This window comes from Rhea americana, unplaced genomic scaffold (assembly GCF_003343005.1).
Source record: "Rhea americana isolate MKP2758 unplaced genomic scaffold, rheAme1 scaffold_58, whole genome shotgun sequence".
Classification (NCBI taxonomy): Eukaryota; Metazoa; Chordata; class Aves; order Rheiformes; family Rheidae; genus Rhea; species Rhea americana.
The window spans coordinates 608,066-627,999 of record NW_028186734.1 but is presented as its reverse complement, the minus strand read 5'-3'; the positions used below and the strand labels follow the sequence as shown (position 1 = coordinate 627,999).

Here is a 19,934-nt window from a genome sequence, read left to right as displayed (position 1 = left end):
TGCTCTAATCCTGAACTGCACAGAATCTTTTATCTATGGCCAGATTTCCTCTGGGAAGAGCTGTAAGGTGTCATGCTGCCAGGGCTTCTGTGCCAGTTAATCCTACCAAAATCATTCCCAGTGCAGGGAGGAGGAAGAGTTATACCTTCACTGGCAGAATACAGGTCAGCCCTGTTTTTGTCAACAGAAGCCCTGAGAAACTGGGGACAGTGCCACAAAAACAGATTGTTTTTGTGTATCTGCCTACATCACTCTGCACTGCTGATTAGTGTGTCCTGCAGAGGTTTCTTGGTAGAAAAGAAAGGGCGAAAATGAACACAGACAGTAATCTCCATTTCCAAATTAGTGGACCAGGGCTCACTGCATTTTGGCTGTGGAAAGAGATGATAGCACTGAGAGACAATAATTTTGTTGTGAAGATTTAAGAAATCACTGTCTCTCACTTACTGTTCTGCCTCTCTATCAGAGGTTACCAAACCCATAGCAGAGCTGGCAGGAGAAAATGTATCTGGTCCTTGGGCTGCTTATGTGGTAACACTAGACTTTTCTGTAAGCAGCTGAAGTATAGGCACTTGCTTCTCGCCACCGAGTCTCTCGTGAAATCATAACATCTGCCAGATGAAGAATGGACAAATGAAACTGCATCTTAAACCACGAGAGCAGCTCTGTTTGAGCTAGTCTCTCAGGGCTCCATGTTGTATCCCCTGGTTGAATAGATGGAAAACAATATCCTCTGTAAGTGCTTTAATGAGCAATAAAGTTTTCAAGCTTTGAGTCAAAAAAAGCTGTTGAAATTGGCTTGTGTATTCCTTCAGCTGTCTCAGCAAGTACATTTCTTTTTTCTGTGCAGCATGCAAACCAGCAGGTTGCAGAGCATCCTTGAAGAAAGGAGAAAATAAGCATTCTCCCTCTATTTATTTAGTCCATTTGTTGTAACACATCTGTTTGCTTAATTCCCCAGCCCAATTCAGGAGTAAGCTTCCCGTGCACTGCTTTGTGGAATATAGAAAGATCTCACTATTTTAGTGGTAACTTTATGTCATAAATCTATTAGCTGATCTCCTACTCCAAATACTACCTCTTCATCTCTGCATAATACCCAGGCCCCTTGATTAATTTGCATGTGTGTGCTATTTTGCATTCATTGAAAAATGGGTAAGAGCTATGCAATTTCCCATAGTTTGCATGTGGATGTGGTTACAGTTGCAGAGCTTCCACACCTCATGGCCACCTTCATGGCATAGTCATATCACTGCAAGAGTTTATGTTTTGCTGGGAAGTACTGAAGAGAGTCAAGTATTGAAGAGTATTGCTTACTTATAAATTTTACTTCATAACAGAAGTGGTTTTAGTGCTTTATAGTAGCATTGTCCCATCTGTCTGTTGATTTTTTTTTTCATTTTTGTTTTAGATTTGTAAACCCCTAAAAATATTCCAGTGGAGTAACAGATCTGTATTTTGTTATTTTATATCTATAAGCCATAGGGTTTTTTTCTTACCTTTCTAACCGTGCGCCTCTAGAAATTTGTAGAGCATAGAGTGAAAACCACTGATCTAGGATGCAACATCTAATATAATAAAAATAGATTGGAAGTTGTGTACAGGAAAATGAGCAATAGTGTGTCTTACCATTTCTGTTTCAGTTTAGATAGATCTGAGGAAATATTCCTATTTCTGAAGATGATTTCTCTTTATTTATTTATCTACTATTCTCACTTTATTTCTCAAACACTTTTTTTCATTATTCTTTTAGTTTATCATTGTGTAGCTGTTAATTTCCTTCAAGGCTATTCAGGAACAGACCTGTAGTTTGCAGGTCGCCCTGGATTTCTTTGAATGTAGAAAAGATTCAAGCCAGCTCTTGCATGACAACTGCCTCTTACTCCATTTTTCAGACCTTTTGAATTCCACACAGTGTTTCATCATATGACATCCAGCATAGCTGAACGTTGCAGATTGATAACAGTGTAGTATAATATTTTCTAAAGATATTCTTAAATCTCAAAATTATTTAGTCTAAAGAACATAGCACGTGCTTCCAACTTAAAGAACTAGCAACTTCCCTGGGAAGCAGGATTCTTCTCTCTTATTTTGTTGGGAATGCGAGTAAACTGATCTCTTAGACCTTGCTAAATCTATTCCTTATCTCCATCATGAAGATTGGAGAATAGCATTGTATCATATTCTGTGGTGCAAAAAATAACTGCTTTTTCACCCTGGTTTGGATAGCAGAAAGGAACCCCTCAGAACCTGACAAGTCACTTATCAGTGACTTCGCCAGAGCTGAAAGTGTGTTGTAATGAATCTTTCCAGTGTGGTCAGAAGCAGACCTATGATTTGCAAGGTTTACTGAATTTCCTTTGAATATTAGTCAGGCATATGCTTTTGCAAATACTGCTTCTTATTCTGAGATCAGCTGCGTGATGTCACTGGTGGTTGTGTATTGGTTTGCATGTGTTCAGAATTTCCCTTTGTTTCTTCCTGATTGATTTTTTACTTTAATAGCACTGAGCATCAATATTTCCTTTCTCTGAGACAGACTGAAAGGATCAGTCAGCTCTACCATGGCTTTCAGTTTTAAATATTTCATTCAGATCCTCTMTAACTTCATTCTTTTTAAGCTAAATGATTTCAGACAATTTTGTTTTCTTTAATTTCTTTTAATCTATGATTTTAATCCTTATTCCATGCTTCCRGTTGTTTTATAAATTGGCCTTGGCAGCCTGCAAACTTGTGAGTTAAATAGTGTAATATTGGCTGATAAAAGCACTTTGCTTGCTGTACCAAGATATTTTTTTYCTCTTTATGAACTTATCATTTTTCTGTGTTCTTTTTAAAAACACTAGATGAAGAACAGAGAGCTAATTAAAAAGCTTTGAAATAGTCGCTGGATTGTTCCAAGTATYGTAAATGTAAATTAATTCAAAATATATTTTATGGCTTGGTACCAAAAACACTGTCATAGTTTCTGCAAAATCCACTGAAACAAAACAATGTTAAAACCTTAAACCTTCAAGGATTCAATTCTTCAGACAATGAAAATCTTATTTTGTGATGTAATGGCACATTTTAGCCTGCAATGATAGATAAGATTGCTCCATTCTTACAATTCACCACTATGCATAGGGTTCCAAGGTCATATTATTTGATTTGGACTAACTTCTGCTCACAGTTGTRCTTGTTTACAATCTGGTCACATTTTGTTAAGACCTTGGTAATTCATCTGAACTCCACACTCAGGTAAATTGAACAGATGAACAGAAACATGTTTATTAAAAGAGTCTTAAAATAATTTGCTCACATCTGCTTCAGCTTGGCTCTGAGAAGCAGTCTTATCTGACTGAAACAAAGACATTTAGAGATGACTATGAAAATCTGTGAAAAATAGAAATTATCTATTTTTATACCATATAAGGTGATCATTTTGCATAGTGCCTATGATTCCTAACCTTTAATTAAAATTGCTATATCCTTGTACTTGTTACAAATTTTTAATTATTAAATTGCAATGACATCAAAGAAAAAAGTGCTCTGATAAGGAAATCTGTAGATTAGTTAAGRCAAAATAATCAGCAGAAAAAATCTTTCATCCCAAACTAATTTACTTGAAATTCTATGCCTGATGTAAAGATTAATAACAGGTGGCCTTTTAGGGAGCACTCAGCTTGAGTCTAATGTTCTAGTTGTTCTTTTATTATCCCAAACTTCCATAACTAAAGGATTTTTTCACCCTGCCCTTTGCTCACAATGTAGAACTGTAATTGAGTTCATATTTCTCACCCAACCTTTCAGCTGTAATTAATATTTTATTATATCAGATTTTATCACTAAATAGCCTAGCAACAGGRTGTCGAGCCACACACACTCTTGCACACACATCTACACACACAAAAGCGATAGTGACTTATTGATGCCAGGCGAGTTCCTTGTAATGAGTTATGGTTGAGAGAATACAAAATACATTTGTGGTACCCAGCTAATATTCCAAAGCAATTTAGAACTGATTTTATCTTGAGCAAACCAGGACAAGGAGAGATTAAAGTTACAAGAACAGAATATTCAACACTGTGGATCTATTTATTATATCAAACATGTGGCATCTAACAAAAATAGCCTGTGCAAGACCAGCTATTACCCGTTTTCATTATTACATTTATGAACAAGATCAGTTTAGGTCAGATGCTTTTTGTACTCAAAGAGTTGCATCCTCTTCTCTGAGCTATGCCAAGCAGGAAGACCTCCACAGCACGACAGATGTAAAAATCTGAGCATTTAAAGGGCTATGCTGTTTGTTCTTTAAGCTGCAAAAAACAAAATGCGTTTGTTTCACTACACTGCATACTGAGAATATTTTTATAACTCTAGACTTCTGATAAAAGAATGTGTTTTTAATGTGGATTTTGAAAGATGGAGACAGTCATCATATCAGTAACTGTGAGCAATTTTGGAGAGAAATGTTGCCTAAAACTACAAAACTTTGGTGATTGGTATCTTCATTATAAATGCCTCCCACATAATTAAGGACTAACTTACATTCCTATTCCAACAAGATTTTACAGCAATTTCTCTCTCACTCTCTTCCCCTTCCTTCTTTCCACCRTGCTTTGAATAAGGGATTGCTTGAGATAAATGAAGATGGAGGCACTAACAGGACACAGTAGAAGAAGCTGTGTACTCATAAAATGGATTCTTAAGTCATTCATATCAATAGAAGTAACCTGTTGAAATACATCTCTGTAACAGTTTTTGTTTATTCTCTTTGTACCTCTGGGCAAAGCAGCCCAGATACTGAGTAGGCCCATCTCCCCCAAGGGAGAGCTCTGTTGTGGTGATGAAGAGTTGCTATGCCTCTTCAGAAGGCCAGGAAAGGACTTACAGTGTGTTTCTGGTTGCTGAAAATCATAGTCATCTTACTGCAGGCAAGATGGCCTAGAAGATACAACACTGGAGCAAGAGGCAGATGAGACTGAGGTTTTATTTCTGATTCAGCTACAGACAGTCCGTGTAGCTTCCTCCAAGTCAATATATCTTGCTTTCTCCATCTTTAWCTGCAAAATGAAAACAAAGGGAAATAGCATTTTCTTCTCTCAAAATTACCTGTGAGAGAAAAATATTTATGAATGATTGTAACAACTCAGCAGTTGTGATTAGTGTCATAATAAGCAGCTATATGCATAGATAGTCGTCAGGTGAGAATTATTTCTTTTTTCACTCACTTCTTTCATCATATCCAGCAGAAGATCTCTGAATAGTGGCTTTGTRGAATGTTTTCCTTTATTCTCACAATCCATCCTTGGTTTTCATTCATTTTAGAATTCTGTGGTGAGCAGACTGAAGGAAGTAGTAGGCATCCCCTTACTGTATAGTGAGGTCAGTCTCAAAGCTCTGGAGAATCCAAAGCCTTAGCTCAGTTTAGGCCAGCACCATTCAAGTTAGTGGTAATGCTGTTTGTGCTTTAAGTTCAGAGCATAAAGCCTTGTGAAAGAGATCGATAGTATCTGACATTTAGAGGGACCGAGCCCTTACTCTTGAGTAGGAGTAAAACCTGCTCAATGGTGAAATGGATGAAGGAAGTGATCCTTGGCTTGTATGTGCTACATAACGTATCCAAGATAAGAATTAAACTTTCTGGAACATAAACTAAGTTAAAGTTCATGCCTAATTTTCTCTTGGTTTCTTAAAAAAATGGTAGTTTGGGATCTCTTGGTACAGAGGAAAGACCCAAATTAGCATCCATACGGAAGTAGTTAGTGTCATTTGGTCTGCCAGTAGACAGCTACAGCTCATGTACCGGCAAGCCCATATGTAGCTTGGAAGCGGCCACAGCATGTGTTGCCTCTTTCCCAGCCGATAGTAAGGAGATATTAAAAGGAGCTGAGCAGATTGAGGGTGGGAGCTGGTGATCACAGATGATGTGTGGAATGCAGATGGGAATATGGCATGTTCTTGGGTAAAAGTTTTAAACTTCCCATCATAAAATTTGCGGTGTCTTAGTCTGTTTATAAGGCTTTTAAACATCTTCTGTTTCAAATGGCATTTAAAGAGCCCAACTACCTGATCAATGTAAATGGAACATTATTATCCCTTATCCATAAAAGAGAGATCAGCGGAGAAGTTCTATATGGCCAAAATAAAATGATGTCGTACCTATTGAAAGCACAATCGGTGACATACCTATTAAAAGGATGATAAGCGTGTGCATACCTTAGTTATTTATGGGAGAAGCCAAGTGTCAGAAGACGCTTCTAGAGCAGTTCAGAAAATACTCAGGAAGTCACCGTGAGTAGACAGAGAGCTGGTAGCAGTCATTCTTGGATTAGCAATTTCCTCAGAAATCTTACAAAAGTGTGATGTGGTTTCGTAATATAGTCATGATAAATAATAATCAATTGCCTACTATTAATTAAATAATGATTTAATTACTAATATAAATATTACCTTTCCTGAGAAATACACTGCCAGATCTGTGGTGCCTTCCTTAGCCTGTCCCTTGCACTCTACTTAGTAGCTAGGTATCATTGATTCAGCGTAGGCAGATCTGCATCTAAGATGTGATTTGCTCATCAAGCAAATATACAGTTAATGCCTGAGTCAATTTGTGAATATATTCTCTTGTCCTGCATCAGTAACACTTGTACAAAATGAAGTCAGTGTGAAATAGTACCATCATAAATAGATTTAATTTTATTTTCAGTTTATAGTCACTTTATTATGGTGCAGGACTACAGAATATGTACAAAATCTACATATTTCTTTGACACTTGGAAAGTTTGAAAAGCAGGCAAATACATGAATCCAGAGCAGGTTTGGAGAGCACAAGTCAGAGAGAGGAGATAAGTGTTTCAGAAAAAGTACAGTGTTTCTAATAATAGTTTTTCTTGTGGTCTGCAGTGCATCTTTTTCTTTCAGTGAGAGAAATAAGAATAAAAGCTTTACCTTCAAAATGACAAAGTGGCCTATACAGGTATATTTATAGAAAAAATAGGGGTAGAAATGCGTGATTATAGCTAAATGAGAGGCATGACTAATGCAATACAATACAATATATWTTAATAGTCAATACAGTATATTAATAGTCAATACAATTATACAATTAATAATTGTATAATTGTAATTATACAATTAATAGTCAAGACAATACAATATATATTAATGTATATTAATAGTCAATCCGTTGGATAGTGGGGGTAGGAATAGCTTTATTTTATTTTAGAATAAAATAGTCCACAGTTGTGGAGACTTAGTTGGATCCTTGCCATCCTTTTGTTCATAATTCTAACACACAGTTTCTTAAGCTTGTACGCCAGTGCGGTAGTATCACTCTGAAGCAAATCCTAATTARGCACCATTTAAATAATCAAAAGTAATTAACCATGGGGCTCTATATCCAGGGAAAAGAGAGAGGTTTTTTCATCAGTATTTATCAAAGTATTTATCATTATTTATTCCTTTGCCAATCAGTGAATCCCAATTATAGCAGAGGAGATTATGGTCTTATGGTTGGCACTACATCTAACCACCACTCCTATACATGTTTGTCAAACAGTTCTTACYGATTTTCGTAGACTTTTAGTAGTAGACTAATACTTGATGTGCATAAGTGTAGGTTAATAAGTGTATTGAATTTATTGATTTGGCAAAGAGAGGACTTTGATAAAAGTTAACTGCAGTAAGTTAAAATTGCAGTCTAGCATCATACTATATGTTTTTAATGCAGATTATCCACTAACACATCTATGTTTGCAATCTTTTACCCTCCTCCTAAAAAATTACAAACCTAATTCCTTAAAAGGGTTTTCTTCTACTCCCTCTTTCTCTTTCTGAATTTGCTTACAAAACAAAGTTACATTTTGAGTCAGTGTTTATGATAACATAATTAAACACAGAAAATCATAAATTCCTTCGTTGTGCAAACATTTCATGACAAGCAAATACCTGATTGTCTGAGATTACAAGGCTGAAGGTCTGCTGGGCAGACTCTCTCCCTGACTTAGTGTGTATATATTCTCTAAAAGAACAGATCCGTATATGAGGAACTAAAGGAGAAAATGTAATACATTAAGTCATCAGGATCAGGAGGCAGCAATCTGGCCATCAGAAGACAGAAGGAGCATGCAGCACTGTCTCCTATTTGTTTCTTGTAGATTTTCTTCTGAGAATTTTTGGAGTTGACACTTTGATGTTTCCCTTAAATCCTAGGAAGTCCAAACTCATAAAATAGATATTTATCAGTTCTTCTGTGTTTAGCAGAAAGATTTAAATCCATAATGAACTCATGGTGGCCAATGATTACCTTTTTCAGAGCCCATCTGACTGTGCTGCAATTAAGGTATCATGTAACAAATGTTTTCTTTCTCCAGGGAATGCATTATCCTATTCCCTTGCAAATGTCCTTGGAGAAGAGACCAGGAAATACCCTTACCTTTCAGTGACATAGTACTGCCCATTCAAGAACCATAGGGATACCTTATATATGTACATAAGATTGCTACAGAGAGCTTTGGATGTATTTTTTGCCAGAAAATCCCCTTTGTAAATACTGGCCTTTAAGTCTTTGAGACTGTCCATGTGAAACAGTTGGGTGGTCATAAAGAGGCTTAAGAGTTTTACATTAAAAACTAGATCCTATCCTCCCAACAAACTTGGCCCTGCAAAGATAAAGCTAATTAGGACACCTGAGAGTTTACATTTAACAGTACTTCTAGGGGCTGAGCGTAAGCTGTCTTTATCATCTCCTCTATTACAACTGTTTAGGCATTTCTACCTTGACTCATCTGAGAARTATGGCTCCTTGCATGACAGTGGAGGTGCTGGGTTATAATAGCCCTCTTTTGTGTTCACTCTGGGTCGAATTCAGAAAGACTTGTGGCTTTTTCCAATTTYGATGCAGGACTTTTCCCTTGAGCTGGAAACTCCATCTGCTAGTAGTAGTGTCTCTGAAAACAAGGACAGAGCCTGCCTCTGAGAAGCTAATCAGAATTATCTCTGGGCTTGCAAAGCCAGCAAATAAAGCCAACTGCGGAAGTAGAATCATTCTGCACAAGTTTGAGCAAGTAACTGGTGTCAAATATTTCTTGTCTTGCTCCTCTTAGTACCCTGTAGAAACAGGAACTATCCCACAGACTTAGAAATAGGTCAAAGATTGTGAAACCTTTTGTTTCCATGAAACTTCCTGCCTTCAAGTAAACATGCAAACAAGTTCTAGTAAAGAGTCCCTTCACTCAAAAGAAAATGTAATACACCTTTAACACTGGTGTATCAAGCACTTAAATCTGAACATTCACAAAAATTTTGGTTGCTTCTGTGTTGTCAATATTATGTGCAACATTGCCCGGTCTTTCTTCTTTTTTTCACTATATAAATTAAATCTTAGTATATTACTTTCACAATACTTGCATTGTTGGCACAGAAACTTTAATTTGCAGTTGTGGTGTGTTGTTGTTGTAGTTTTTTTTTTTCCTTTTTACTGTAAGTTCTGTATTTTTATATCTGAAACTTGTGTTATTCCAGGGATTTTTTTTTCGGTTATTTCATTTCTTTTTCTCATTTTAGAAGCTATTGAATCAGGCTGGATTTTTCTTGAACAGAGCCTAAAAGGTCTCTGTGATCTCCCAAATAAAACATTCCTGCTAGTACTTTCAGGAGGGAGCTCTCTTGAACAGGCCTCACTGTCATAAATAGGAATACTCAATCTGTGCTTTTGCTAATTAGAAGCTCCCTGGCCTTAATCCCAAGGAGTCCTTGGTCTTTTTCCTATCGCACCCATGGCAATGCTGGTTCTCCCTCTCTCTCTCAAAAAAAAAAAAAAAAAAAAAAAGAAAAGGAAAAGAAAAAAGAAATCTGAACTCCAATACCAATTGCTTAGTTTTTGCTGCTTGGGCAAGAAGAGACACTTCTCCCAGATAAACTACCCACTCTCTTCAGTGTCCAGATAACTACTAGTAAAGGATAGGGATCCTCTGGACTGTTACGAATTTGAGATCATCAGTTGACTTAAAACTGAGAAAACAAAGTGGTTTATGGCTTTCTTAGCCTTGCTATCTATTGGAACTTCAATATTTTTATAAAAGAATAGGGTGAAATGATTCTAATGTATAGATAAAATAAGATTATAGGAATAAATAACTGAAATAACAATTAATATGTAGATTTAAAGGATTATTCTGTTGTTTCATTCTGYTGGCATTAAAACAAAGCAAGCATGCAATGAAGAGAGATAGAGATAAAATTTACGAGTTATGTATGTTTTTAAAAAGACTAAAAAGAACTCTATTAAAAGAGCAAAAAATTTCCGATTAGACTCTACAGCATCACTGTTAACACAGAGTTTGTAAAAGTTTACAAAGCTGGTCAGAACTGCATTAGTGGAGCTTAAAAGCTTTGCAGTCTTTGTACATTTCTGATGGCCTCAATAAATCGCATCCAGTTTGGTGAAGCATCAAGACTGTTTAAAGGATGAAAAACTGGGCTGGTATTTCAATAGTGAAGTAATCAAACTTGTTTTCTGTTTATTTCCAGTTTGGAATTACTTTTGGTGGAGACGTAATTTATAAATTCCTGAGCTTCAATTGACGTATGCCTTTGTACATTTAAAGCACTTTTCTATTAAGAATCCTTAAGTTCATGCTTGTATCCAAGTAGCCTCTTCTGGAAAATGGTTTTCTTTCTTTGATTAAGACTTTGATTAGTTAAAATTTGACTTTTTGCACTTTGCAATGTGTAATGATGTCCTGATTCAGCAAGTTATTAAAACCCATCATTTCATATATTTAAGACTGGATATACACTTAAGTCTTCTTTTAAATTGTTATGAGATGCCTTATGTTTGATTCATTTGTCTTATGTCTAAGTATTCTTAACATCTTTGAATATGAGGTGAAAGTGTTTTCTTCTTTTATGTCTTTTTCGGCTTTGTCTGAAAACAAATTGATATGTTCAGGAGGTGTTGAGAGAGCATTTTATTTTAAGCAATCCATTTCAGTAAGCATCTGAGAAGCCTGGTATATCTACTTTCTAAACTAAAATTACCGTCCTTCTATTGCTCTGTCTGTGCCTCTGCACAGTTATTTAAATATGGAACCTTTCTGCAGTTATCAAAACAAAAAGCAGTTTGAAAATGCATAAATGCTGCCTTTCCCAGACACCTTTTTTCTGCCAAAATTTGAAATAGTTGAACCCTGAGTTAGAAATAATTCCTATATTGCCCTTTCTTGATTTAACAGTAAGTTTAAGTCTATCTAAAAGTAGATTTTGTGTTCAATTTCTAAGGCATTGGACTTCTATAGTAGAACAGTATAACTTGAATTAAACCTAAATTAAATTTCGTTCCTTCAGAAAGTTCAATTTAAGTCCTASCAATAGCTGATATACTTTTGGCACTTTCCACTTTTATTCTTCAGATTACAGGTAGGAAGACTTTATTCTCTGRAATGTAGAGGTATGGAGAAGGAATAACGCAACTTTAAACAAGCAGGAAATATGACTAATACATCAGAGGAATAGTAGAGTTCTGATGTGGTGCTATCTCAATTCATTAAGCTTGAATCCTTTTCAGCATAGGCAATTCAGCTGTTACGTATTCAAGAAAGCAATTTTAACTGTAAGAATTAGAGGAAGCTTTTGGATTATGGTTATAATTGGGGTGATTTGGTAAAATTYATTAGCAAGATGATCTCATTTTTACAAATGTAAAACATATCACTCATAAAGTTCTGTCAGTTTTCCATTGACCCAGGTGCTCATAATGTGTTAATTTATCAGAGGAACAGCTCTGTGTAGAAGTTGGGCAGCAGATAGGATTTAGTTATTTTTCATTAGCACTTGGACTTTGATAAAGGGGAACAGAAAAGAGCTGCTTGACCTTTCAGTGCTTAAATTATTAAAGAGCAAATACATTTGAGGTCTGGATGCTTGCAAATCTAATTTGTCTTGTGGAGTAAGGATGAAAAGACATTTTGAGTTTGAAATTGCTCCAGTCAACTTAGTTCTTTCTTTAATGTATCTGAAGATGAATAGATGGCAGGCGTTTAAAATGTAATATACGTGGAGTAGCGCATGTAGTATAACTGATAGGAATTTGAAAGAGGAAAGGAGCATTTTAATGACAGATTTGTTTCTAAAATATCTACAATTTTTAGCTATAATCACGGAGTGAAAAATGAAAAGCATACCTGTTTTAACCAGGACTGAAAAAGATAGTATGACTTAACCTGGTGCAACGTCCTTCCTGCTGCAGGATTCGYTCCTGATGCAGTAAAAAGGTAACAGTACCCTCCTGATGGCCCGCAGCCAGGTCAGAGCTTGCCTTACCTTCCGTCATGTTTCAGTGAAACCCGGGGATTGTGTTCTTTGCTGTGGTGGTAGCCAGATGTGTCCAGATTCACTCCCAGGCAGAAATAGGTGCTTACCTCACTTTTTTTTTCCAATACCCCATTTTGATTGTGAAATAGTATTTATAGTGTAGATCTGCTCTAGAAAATCAGCTGCTTGATTCATGTCAGAAATTGGTGTGAAGGAGAAAAAACAAGATTGTAATGACAACAATTAATTTTTAGTTTAGATTTTTCATGGCTAATTTTTGCAGTTCAATAGTTACAAGACCCCAAAAAAAAGTTGCAATGTACTGACCTTTATTTACTGCTCAGCATGGAATTAATAAACAAATGAAAGTCTTCCTGTTGCATTTGTGGACTTGTACAGAGCTGCAGAACTTGCAGGCTGTGGTCGTCAGGGGGGCACTTGAGACATCTGTCTGTCTTACTGGCTGTACCAAATTTTGCTTGTAAATAGATAGATTTTTGGTGGCAGTCCAGCTTCAGATAAAAACATTTAAATTAAGATGTCCGCTTGTGTCTACATGTGGGCTGGCTGTTTAGTTACTACAGCAGAGCCTAGAAAGCAATTAATTTTGCCCMAAAGTAGAAACCTCCTGATTGGTCAGTTCAGTAGGGCTTTAAGGTCTGTCACCTGTAYGGACTAGCTCTCAACTGAACGTAATGGAAGTTTTGTAGAAATAGAGTAAAATAGAAACTTCATGAAGTTACCTGCATTGAAAYGCTACAAGTGAACATTAAACTAATCTCCACCCCTCACTGAAGACTAATTCAGGCAGAATAAGAGGTTTTAAGCATTCTCAGTGTTAATTTTCTAGTCATTTTTTGTGGGCATTGAAAATGCAGTGTCTCCTGCTGGAGATATAACAGCTTAAAAACATGGTGAGCTAGACCTGTTGTTAGGTCTGGTGACAAAATGGCAATAAAAGGACAAAAGAGTTTGGCTTTCTTCTGCCTCTTTTTAATGCTCAGCTACATTACAGGTTGTGCAGACCTGCCCTCRTATTGTGCAGTCCTGAGATACTAACTGCACAATTATAGATTTATTATTAACATCATCATAAAAATGTGATGAATTTTGAATTTTTCTATCTGTAGCTATTGCCTGGGTGATGGCAATTGAGATCTCCCAGACGGAAATAGAAACAAGGTAATACAGCTGCTTCCTTGTGAGTCCAATTTTAGGGGAACACGTTTGTYAAAGCACTGTATCACCTGGAGGTGCAAAGCCAGCTTGAGGGTGGAAGCAGTGCCTTAGTCTGGTGGTGGGCTGAGGCCGTAAGGCTCCTGAGCTCCTAAGAACTGGAGAGCTCTGGGCCAGTATACGGAGCTGCTGGAGCCCAGCAGGGCTGCGGCTGGTGAACGAGGGCGCTGACACGAGCTGCCTCAGCGGCTGCACAAAGTTGGCTCTTTTGGCTCTAGACCTGATTTGCTCTCCGAAGGGGAATAACCGTGGTCACGCAGTGGTATGACTGAGCTTGTAAGCCCTGTTTAGCCTGGACTGACCCACAGAGGCCCAGCCCAAATGTCCCTGTACCCTGTTTTCTGTAAACACAGCGATCTACTTACAGATGACAGAGTGGGAACAGCAGGTCAGAAAAATGGGTGCCTGTTTCATCTTAAAGGAATGTAGCAGCAGGACTGCTGCTTTTAAGAATTATGGACTTGAAATATCATAAATTGTTATTAGATATAGATGACATGCGAAAATTTAGACCCATTGTCACTTTAACATTAGTTACTCGTACTGACTTGCTTACCTGAAATCAAGATGCCAGGAGACAAGTAATGATTAAGATTCACTGGTCCCCAGTGAAGCAATAAACTTGCAAGCATGCTATCTTTACAGACATGGACTTCCTGCTCCACAAATTCAAAAGCACTGACTCAGGCTTTTACAGAAACCATAAGGGGATAAAGACTTCATTGGTTGCATATACAGCAGAAATTGCAATTTCTTTGCTCCTGCATAAATGTCCGTTGTACTTTTGCAGTGCAGGAGGATAGATGTTTCCTGTAAGTTCCAGTACAGCAAAAAATGCAAGTGCAAACTGAATTGCTTTGCGGAATGCAGGAACATTTAAACATATGGTTATCTCTAAGATGTGTAAAAGTGAGAATAGCAGCCATCAAAAAAGTGTTTAATTCTGGCTCAATAGCAGTCAGTATGCCACCAAAACTTTTTAAAAGACTGTAATTTACTCTCTGTGTGCTTTTATAAATAGGTTTAATGTCAACAGTTAAACAAATACTATTCCCTGTCTGTTTATAATTTATTTATTTATTCATTTTTATCTTACCAATTATTTCATTCAGACAAGATAAACAGGTTGGAGGATGGAATCTATAGCTTTATACTTACATCTGTAAACAAAATAATAATTGATCTACATCTTAGCACTAATCAGGGACCCTTTTTATGTACAAGAGTTCAGACAAGAATGTGTTCTCTGTATTTGCCATATAAAAATCTGTGATGTTTCTGGCTAACGTTATTTTTCTAAAACAAAATATTTGAAAGCAAGTGTGAATAAATTCATAAACCTGAATGTTGAAATGGCATTTTCTTCCTGTGTCCTTTGCTTTTAACAGTCATCCTTTTTTTCGTAAATACTGGTGTGCTGTTATGGTTTTAGAATAAAATGAGTGCCTCAGTCTTAAAATAACCCTTATTTTTCTCTCATTCTTTCCTTTCTAAACTCTTAGTGTCTATCAAATAGTTGTTGAAGAAGAGCGCCCGCGGAGAACCAAAAAGACAACTGAAATCCTGAAGTGCTACCCAGTACCCATTCATTTCCAGAACGCCTCCCTTTTGAATTCCCAGTACTACTTTGCTGCAGAGTTTCCAGCCAACAGTCTACAAGCTGCTCAGCCTTTTACTATTGGTGATAACAAAACCTACAGTGGTTTCTGGAACACTCCTCTTCTTCCTCATAAAAGCTACAGCATCTATTTTCAAGCTGCTAGCAGAGCCAATGGGGTAAGTCTTATGGCAGGTGTGATTTTATACAGTATTAGTGGGTAAATAGATGGTTGGCACCAGCTAGGAGATGCCCAATTTAGTTGCTAATGAGAAAATGAAGTCACCATGAAATTTAACACATTGAGTTTAAAAAATAACAGTTTTCCTAACACAGTATCACTTAATGATTAAAGGTTACAAGAAAGAGGAGGAGAAAACAGCACATTTTCTCAATAGAGAGTAGACAAAGTAGCACATTACTGTTTTGCCTGCTTATTGTCTAAAAGCTGCCCAGTAAGTCTGTTTGACTATTTTTTTTCTTTTTGTTTTCTTGCTTTGAAGAGGAAAGTGTTGTGGCTCTTTTCGTTAAGTGTAAGCCAAACTTGATTTTGGATTTCAGTACATCTGTCTTGGTCTGTCCAATCCCATTCCCATAGTTTATAACAGCTCAAACTCCATTTGCTCATTTTCTTGACTTGACTGAATTAGAACCCAACTTCTTTGCCCCATTCTGCAAACAGTGGAAGAAAAATAAGTGTGCAAAAAGGCCTTTGCAGATCATGTTTCAACAGGCTAATTCTTCCTGGAATTGTTTTTCATTTCCTGGACAGACCTACCCAGAGCCCTTCAGTTCTTGATAAGCTTTGGCTGTCTGCACTGACAGCCTGGAAATGTTTTCTGCCAGATACCATAATGATCCCCCTTTCACAGTGCACTGACAGTGCAGAACTGTGAAACACTATTGATTATTTTTCTTTCTTAAATTGTCTAGAATGATGCTTAGAACTATACTTATCTGTAAGAAAAAGCAAAATCTCTCAAGGTCAGTAAGTTGCCAAAGGAAAAACATTGAATACTTTCCTGTGTTCTTATGAATATCTTTCACATATTTTCTACTTTTGGATTAATGTTAAGAGAAATGTTTATATTAGATACCCAAGTAGATTAGGATTTGTTTATCCGTATTATGAAAGCACATGGGAGTTCCTTAGGAAGTGATTAAATATGTAACAAGGCACATTAAATGAACACTTTCATCACATTTTATCAGGACTTATAAGAATAGAATCATAGATGTCTGATTTTGTTTAGAAACACAAAATGTGACCCTTTTCCTCTTTATTTGCCACAGGAAACCAAAATTGACTGTGTCAGGGTAGCCACAAAAGGTATGTTCATATTGTATCATGTATTCTGTTATTCAGGCTGTTGACCTTTCCTTCACATGGTCTTCACAAACAGAACAAAAATATAAACAGAAATGTTTATATTACTGAAAGGCATCACAGGACCTGTCACAGAATTTTAAATGATTCATTTGCATCTCTAGCTGAGATTTAGGAAGTTTGTTTGTTTGCTTGTTTATAATAATAATTTTATTATTCATTATTAGTTGTCTGCTTGAACACTTTTTCTTTCTAAATATGAATATATTTATGAATATATGGGTTTTTATGTGATCTCACAAAAAGTATTTTGGGCATTTTAATATATAGTAGAATTGTAAAATTGTGGAGTGCATACTGACTGCTCATATATCAGTAATGAAAAATTACACTTACTCATAAGTAATTTGCTTATCTTAATTGGTTTATAAAGGAAAAGTGGAGGAACCAGTCTCTTCATTTTCCTGGTACAGATCARCTCTATTTATTGGAATGTCAGCACATCATACTACCATTTGTGAGACAGGTTTGTATCATTGAGACAGAGTGAGTTACAGGTCTGATCCTCAAACAGGAAAGATAAAGTGTACTGCTGATATATTTTACTTTGAAGGCTAGGATTTGTCTGTGATTGTCTTGGTAGTCTTAGCTTTTTAGTACTTGTAGCTGGTAACAACTTCAAGGCCTAAAAAAGAAACGATAGGATAGTATCATTATTTGGAGACTGTAGTAGAGGAAAAGGAAGGGAAGTACTGCTGTGAGTAGAAACAGTTAATACTGCATTGCAGTTTGGGCACCTGGTAGAAGTATGAAACAAAAATTTCTTCAGCTCTGTACCATTGTTCCTTTTGGAAGATTGTATATATCTTGTAGTGACTGTCTTTAACGTGACTGATCCCATCACTGACCCATTAGGTGTAAACTTTACAATTCAGCCACCACCACTGTATCTAGATAGGATAGATGAGAATCTCCTTTCTTAAAAGTAACTGAAATGTCAGCATATAGTTGTCTCTGTTGAAAGACTGGCCATGCCTTATGTGACAAATACAATGTTTCTGGCTATTTGAACTGTTCTATATTTTTTTCAAAAATGAAGGAAATAATTTTATTTCTAAGTTACTAACTCATTGCTTACTATAGCAAAYGTTCAATATCTTCCCTAAAAACAATACAGTGTAGAAGAGATTGATTTCAAGTTAATRCTAAATCCTCTGTTGTTTTCTGAGAGCATTACTGATGCCAGCAGTGGATTACATTACCTCACAAATCATAATAGGTGATCAGAATAATGAGTTTTAAGTTATTTGAAGATTTGTATTCTTAACCGCTAATGGATATTCAAGCGTTTCAATTGCTTGACTGACTGAAAAATTTTATTCTCTCATTTGAGAAGTGAGGATAACTTTATGGATTGGAATAGCTACCATAGCAACAAGCTACTTTGAGGTAACCTGCTTGGCAGAAGAGATGTGAGAAATGCAGCTTTTATTTTAAACAAATCTCCATACATTTCTATTTTGAAAGCACATTTCAAACTTCTTCAGAATACCTTTGTAAAGCCTGTGAAATAATGTGAGCGATAATTATGAGGACTTCAAAACAAGAGGTGTYGTAGATGGCATTTATTGTCTTTAGTGCAAAACTTTCTTGAGAGGCTTCTATGGAGCCCTGATTACTGTGCTTRTAAAGTTAATAACTCTACTGTATTTTTAAACTATCTTGTTTTTTCAAATAAAATGGAGATTGTGACATATTTTAATAAGATGATATTAATCACACCTATCTGTACAGATTTTTTTCCCCCTTTAGATCTGACAGAGATACTTAAGAGGAAAGGAGACTGCTGTGCCCTCTTTGGGCTTCTCACTCAAGGACTAGAAAAAAATAGGAAAAATGGCTCATGTCTGTAGGTCACAGCTAGCCCCCGGTGCAGTTAGGAAAGGCAGAATTAGGAAAGGCAGAATTGCACTGTCCCATTACCCCAACTCCAAATTAYCTAAAAGTTATTGGTGCCCCTGAGACTTTGCTGAGATATTGTAAACCTGCTTTGTCACTGAGCTTTTCAGTGTTCAATACATGGTCCGCTGTATGCTTTTCAATTTCTTTAAAATAAAAATAACCCAGTAAGCGTAGTATAAAGTTACAGTGTGCTCTTGCCCCAGTTACAGCAGAGCCCTTGGTAGACTCTTCACTTTCTACTCCAGTTGAAGTMAACAGGATAATACATGTGCTTACTCCTAAGCATGTGCTCAGCTGGGCACATGAAGCTGTGGTGTTGGATTGGAGACAAAGTGCACAGGATAGCATACCAATAGGTTTCTTGTTAGAAAAGCACAGCCTACCTCTCACGGGTCAAATGCATGTGTRGGGTCTGTAGCTGGATAATACTTTATAATTTCATCAAGTACATTTTAAACATCCTCAATTTGAAAACATTTTTAAAAGGCTCTTGTTTTATGACCATTACATATTTACRAATAAAACTTATATTATGTATGACTTTTTAGAGATCATATAAAAATCCTAATTGCGGTGATTGTGATTGTAATTTAGGATTTTGGAATTTTTGAAATTTTGGGTTTATATACCTGAAATTCTACTCCTGCTTCTGCGCAAGTCAAAGGGAACTTATGACACTGACTCTACTAGGAGAGGAATCAGACACCATATTCAYGTGGTGTAGAGTTTTCTGATCTTAGTTTTCTGTATAAAAAGGCTTCTAAGATCTCTGTGAGTATCTGGTGTGGAGCGTGCAGGATTTCCACTCCCATTCTTTGTCACAAGATAAACAAACAAGCAAACAAACAAAAAAATGGTGAGGATTTTCATACCAGTGGTAATAAAGGTTGTTATGTTTTGCTTGAAATATGGTTTTCATATACCTACTCTTTCTTCCAGCTAAATGACTGTAAAATCTCAGCAGGCATAGTTGAAAACATCCCCAAACCCCTCTAACTATATTGCTATCAACTTTGTGGTACTTTTTGATTTATATTAAGACCATATTTCCTGTTATGACTTACAACACTGTCTGGATAGAGACATCCTGGTTATCTCCTAGGATCTCAGCTCTCAAGAGGGAGAYGTTATTGTTCTAATTTGCAATATTGGGAGGCTTTCATTAATTATGAGAGAGAAAAGAATATTACAATATTTTAAATCCAATAGCAACAGTACTCTAACAGCTACCATCAACACTGCATTTCAGTGTTGCAGAGGGATATTTCAAAATATTATGCAGCAGCAGTTTTGAGTTTAATTGTCTGCAGATGGTAGATGATCTATTTTCCTTACTCATTGCCACATTTCTAATAGCACCCAGGCTGTTCTATGTAAATTAGTGATCTTTCATATAATCTTGTCCTTAATTTTCCAATATTTTCCTTTGCATCATTCTCCAGCTGCATCATGTTGGATCTGACCTTTTAATTTTTTTTGTATTTCTTAATATGTATGTATCATAGTGTGTTT

The 19,934-nt window shown here is 36.3% G+C and overlaps 1 protein-coding gene across 1 annotated transcript in view; it reads left to right on the top strand.

Annotated features, from left to right (window-relative positions):
- The window catches only part of PTPRM (protein tyrosine phosphatase receptor type M), a 370,997-nt gene that overhangs the window by 171,981 nt on the left and 179,082 nt on the right, over positions 1 to 19,934 (top strand). Inside the window, exons 11-12 of the mRNA XM_085319327.1 lie at positions 15,039 to 15,312; positions 16,427 to 16,463. Of these exons, the coding sequence (XP_085175453.1) occupies positions 15,039 to 15,312; positions 16,427 to 16,463 (311 nt within the window). The remainder of the gene's footprint in view (positions 1 to 15,038; positions 15,313 to 16,426; positions 16,464 to 19,934) is intronic.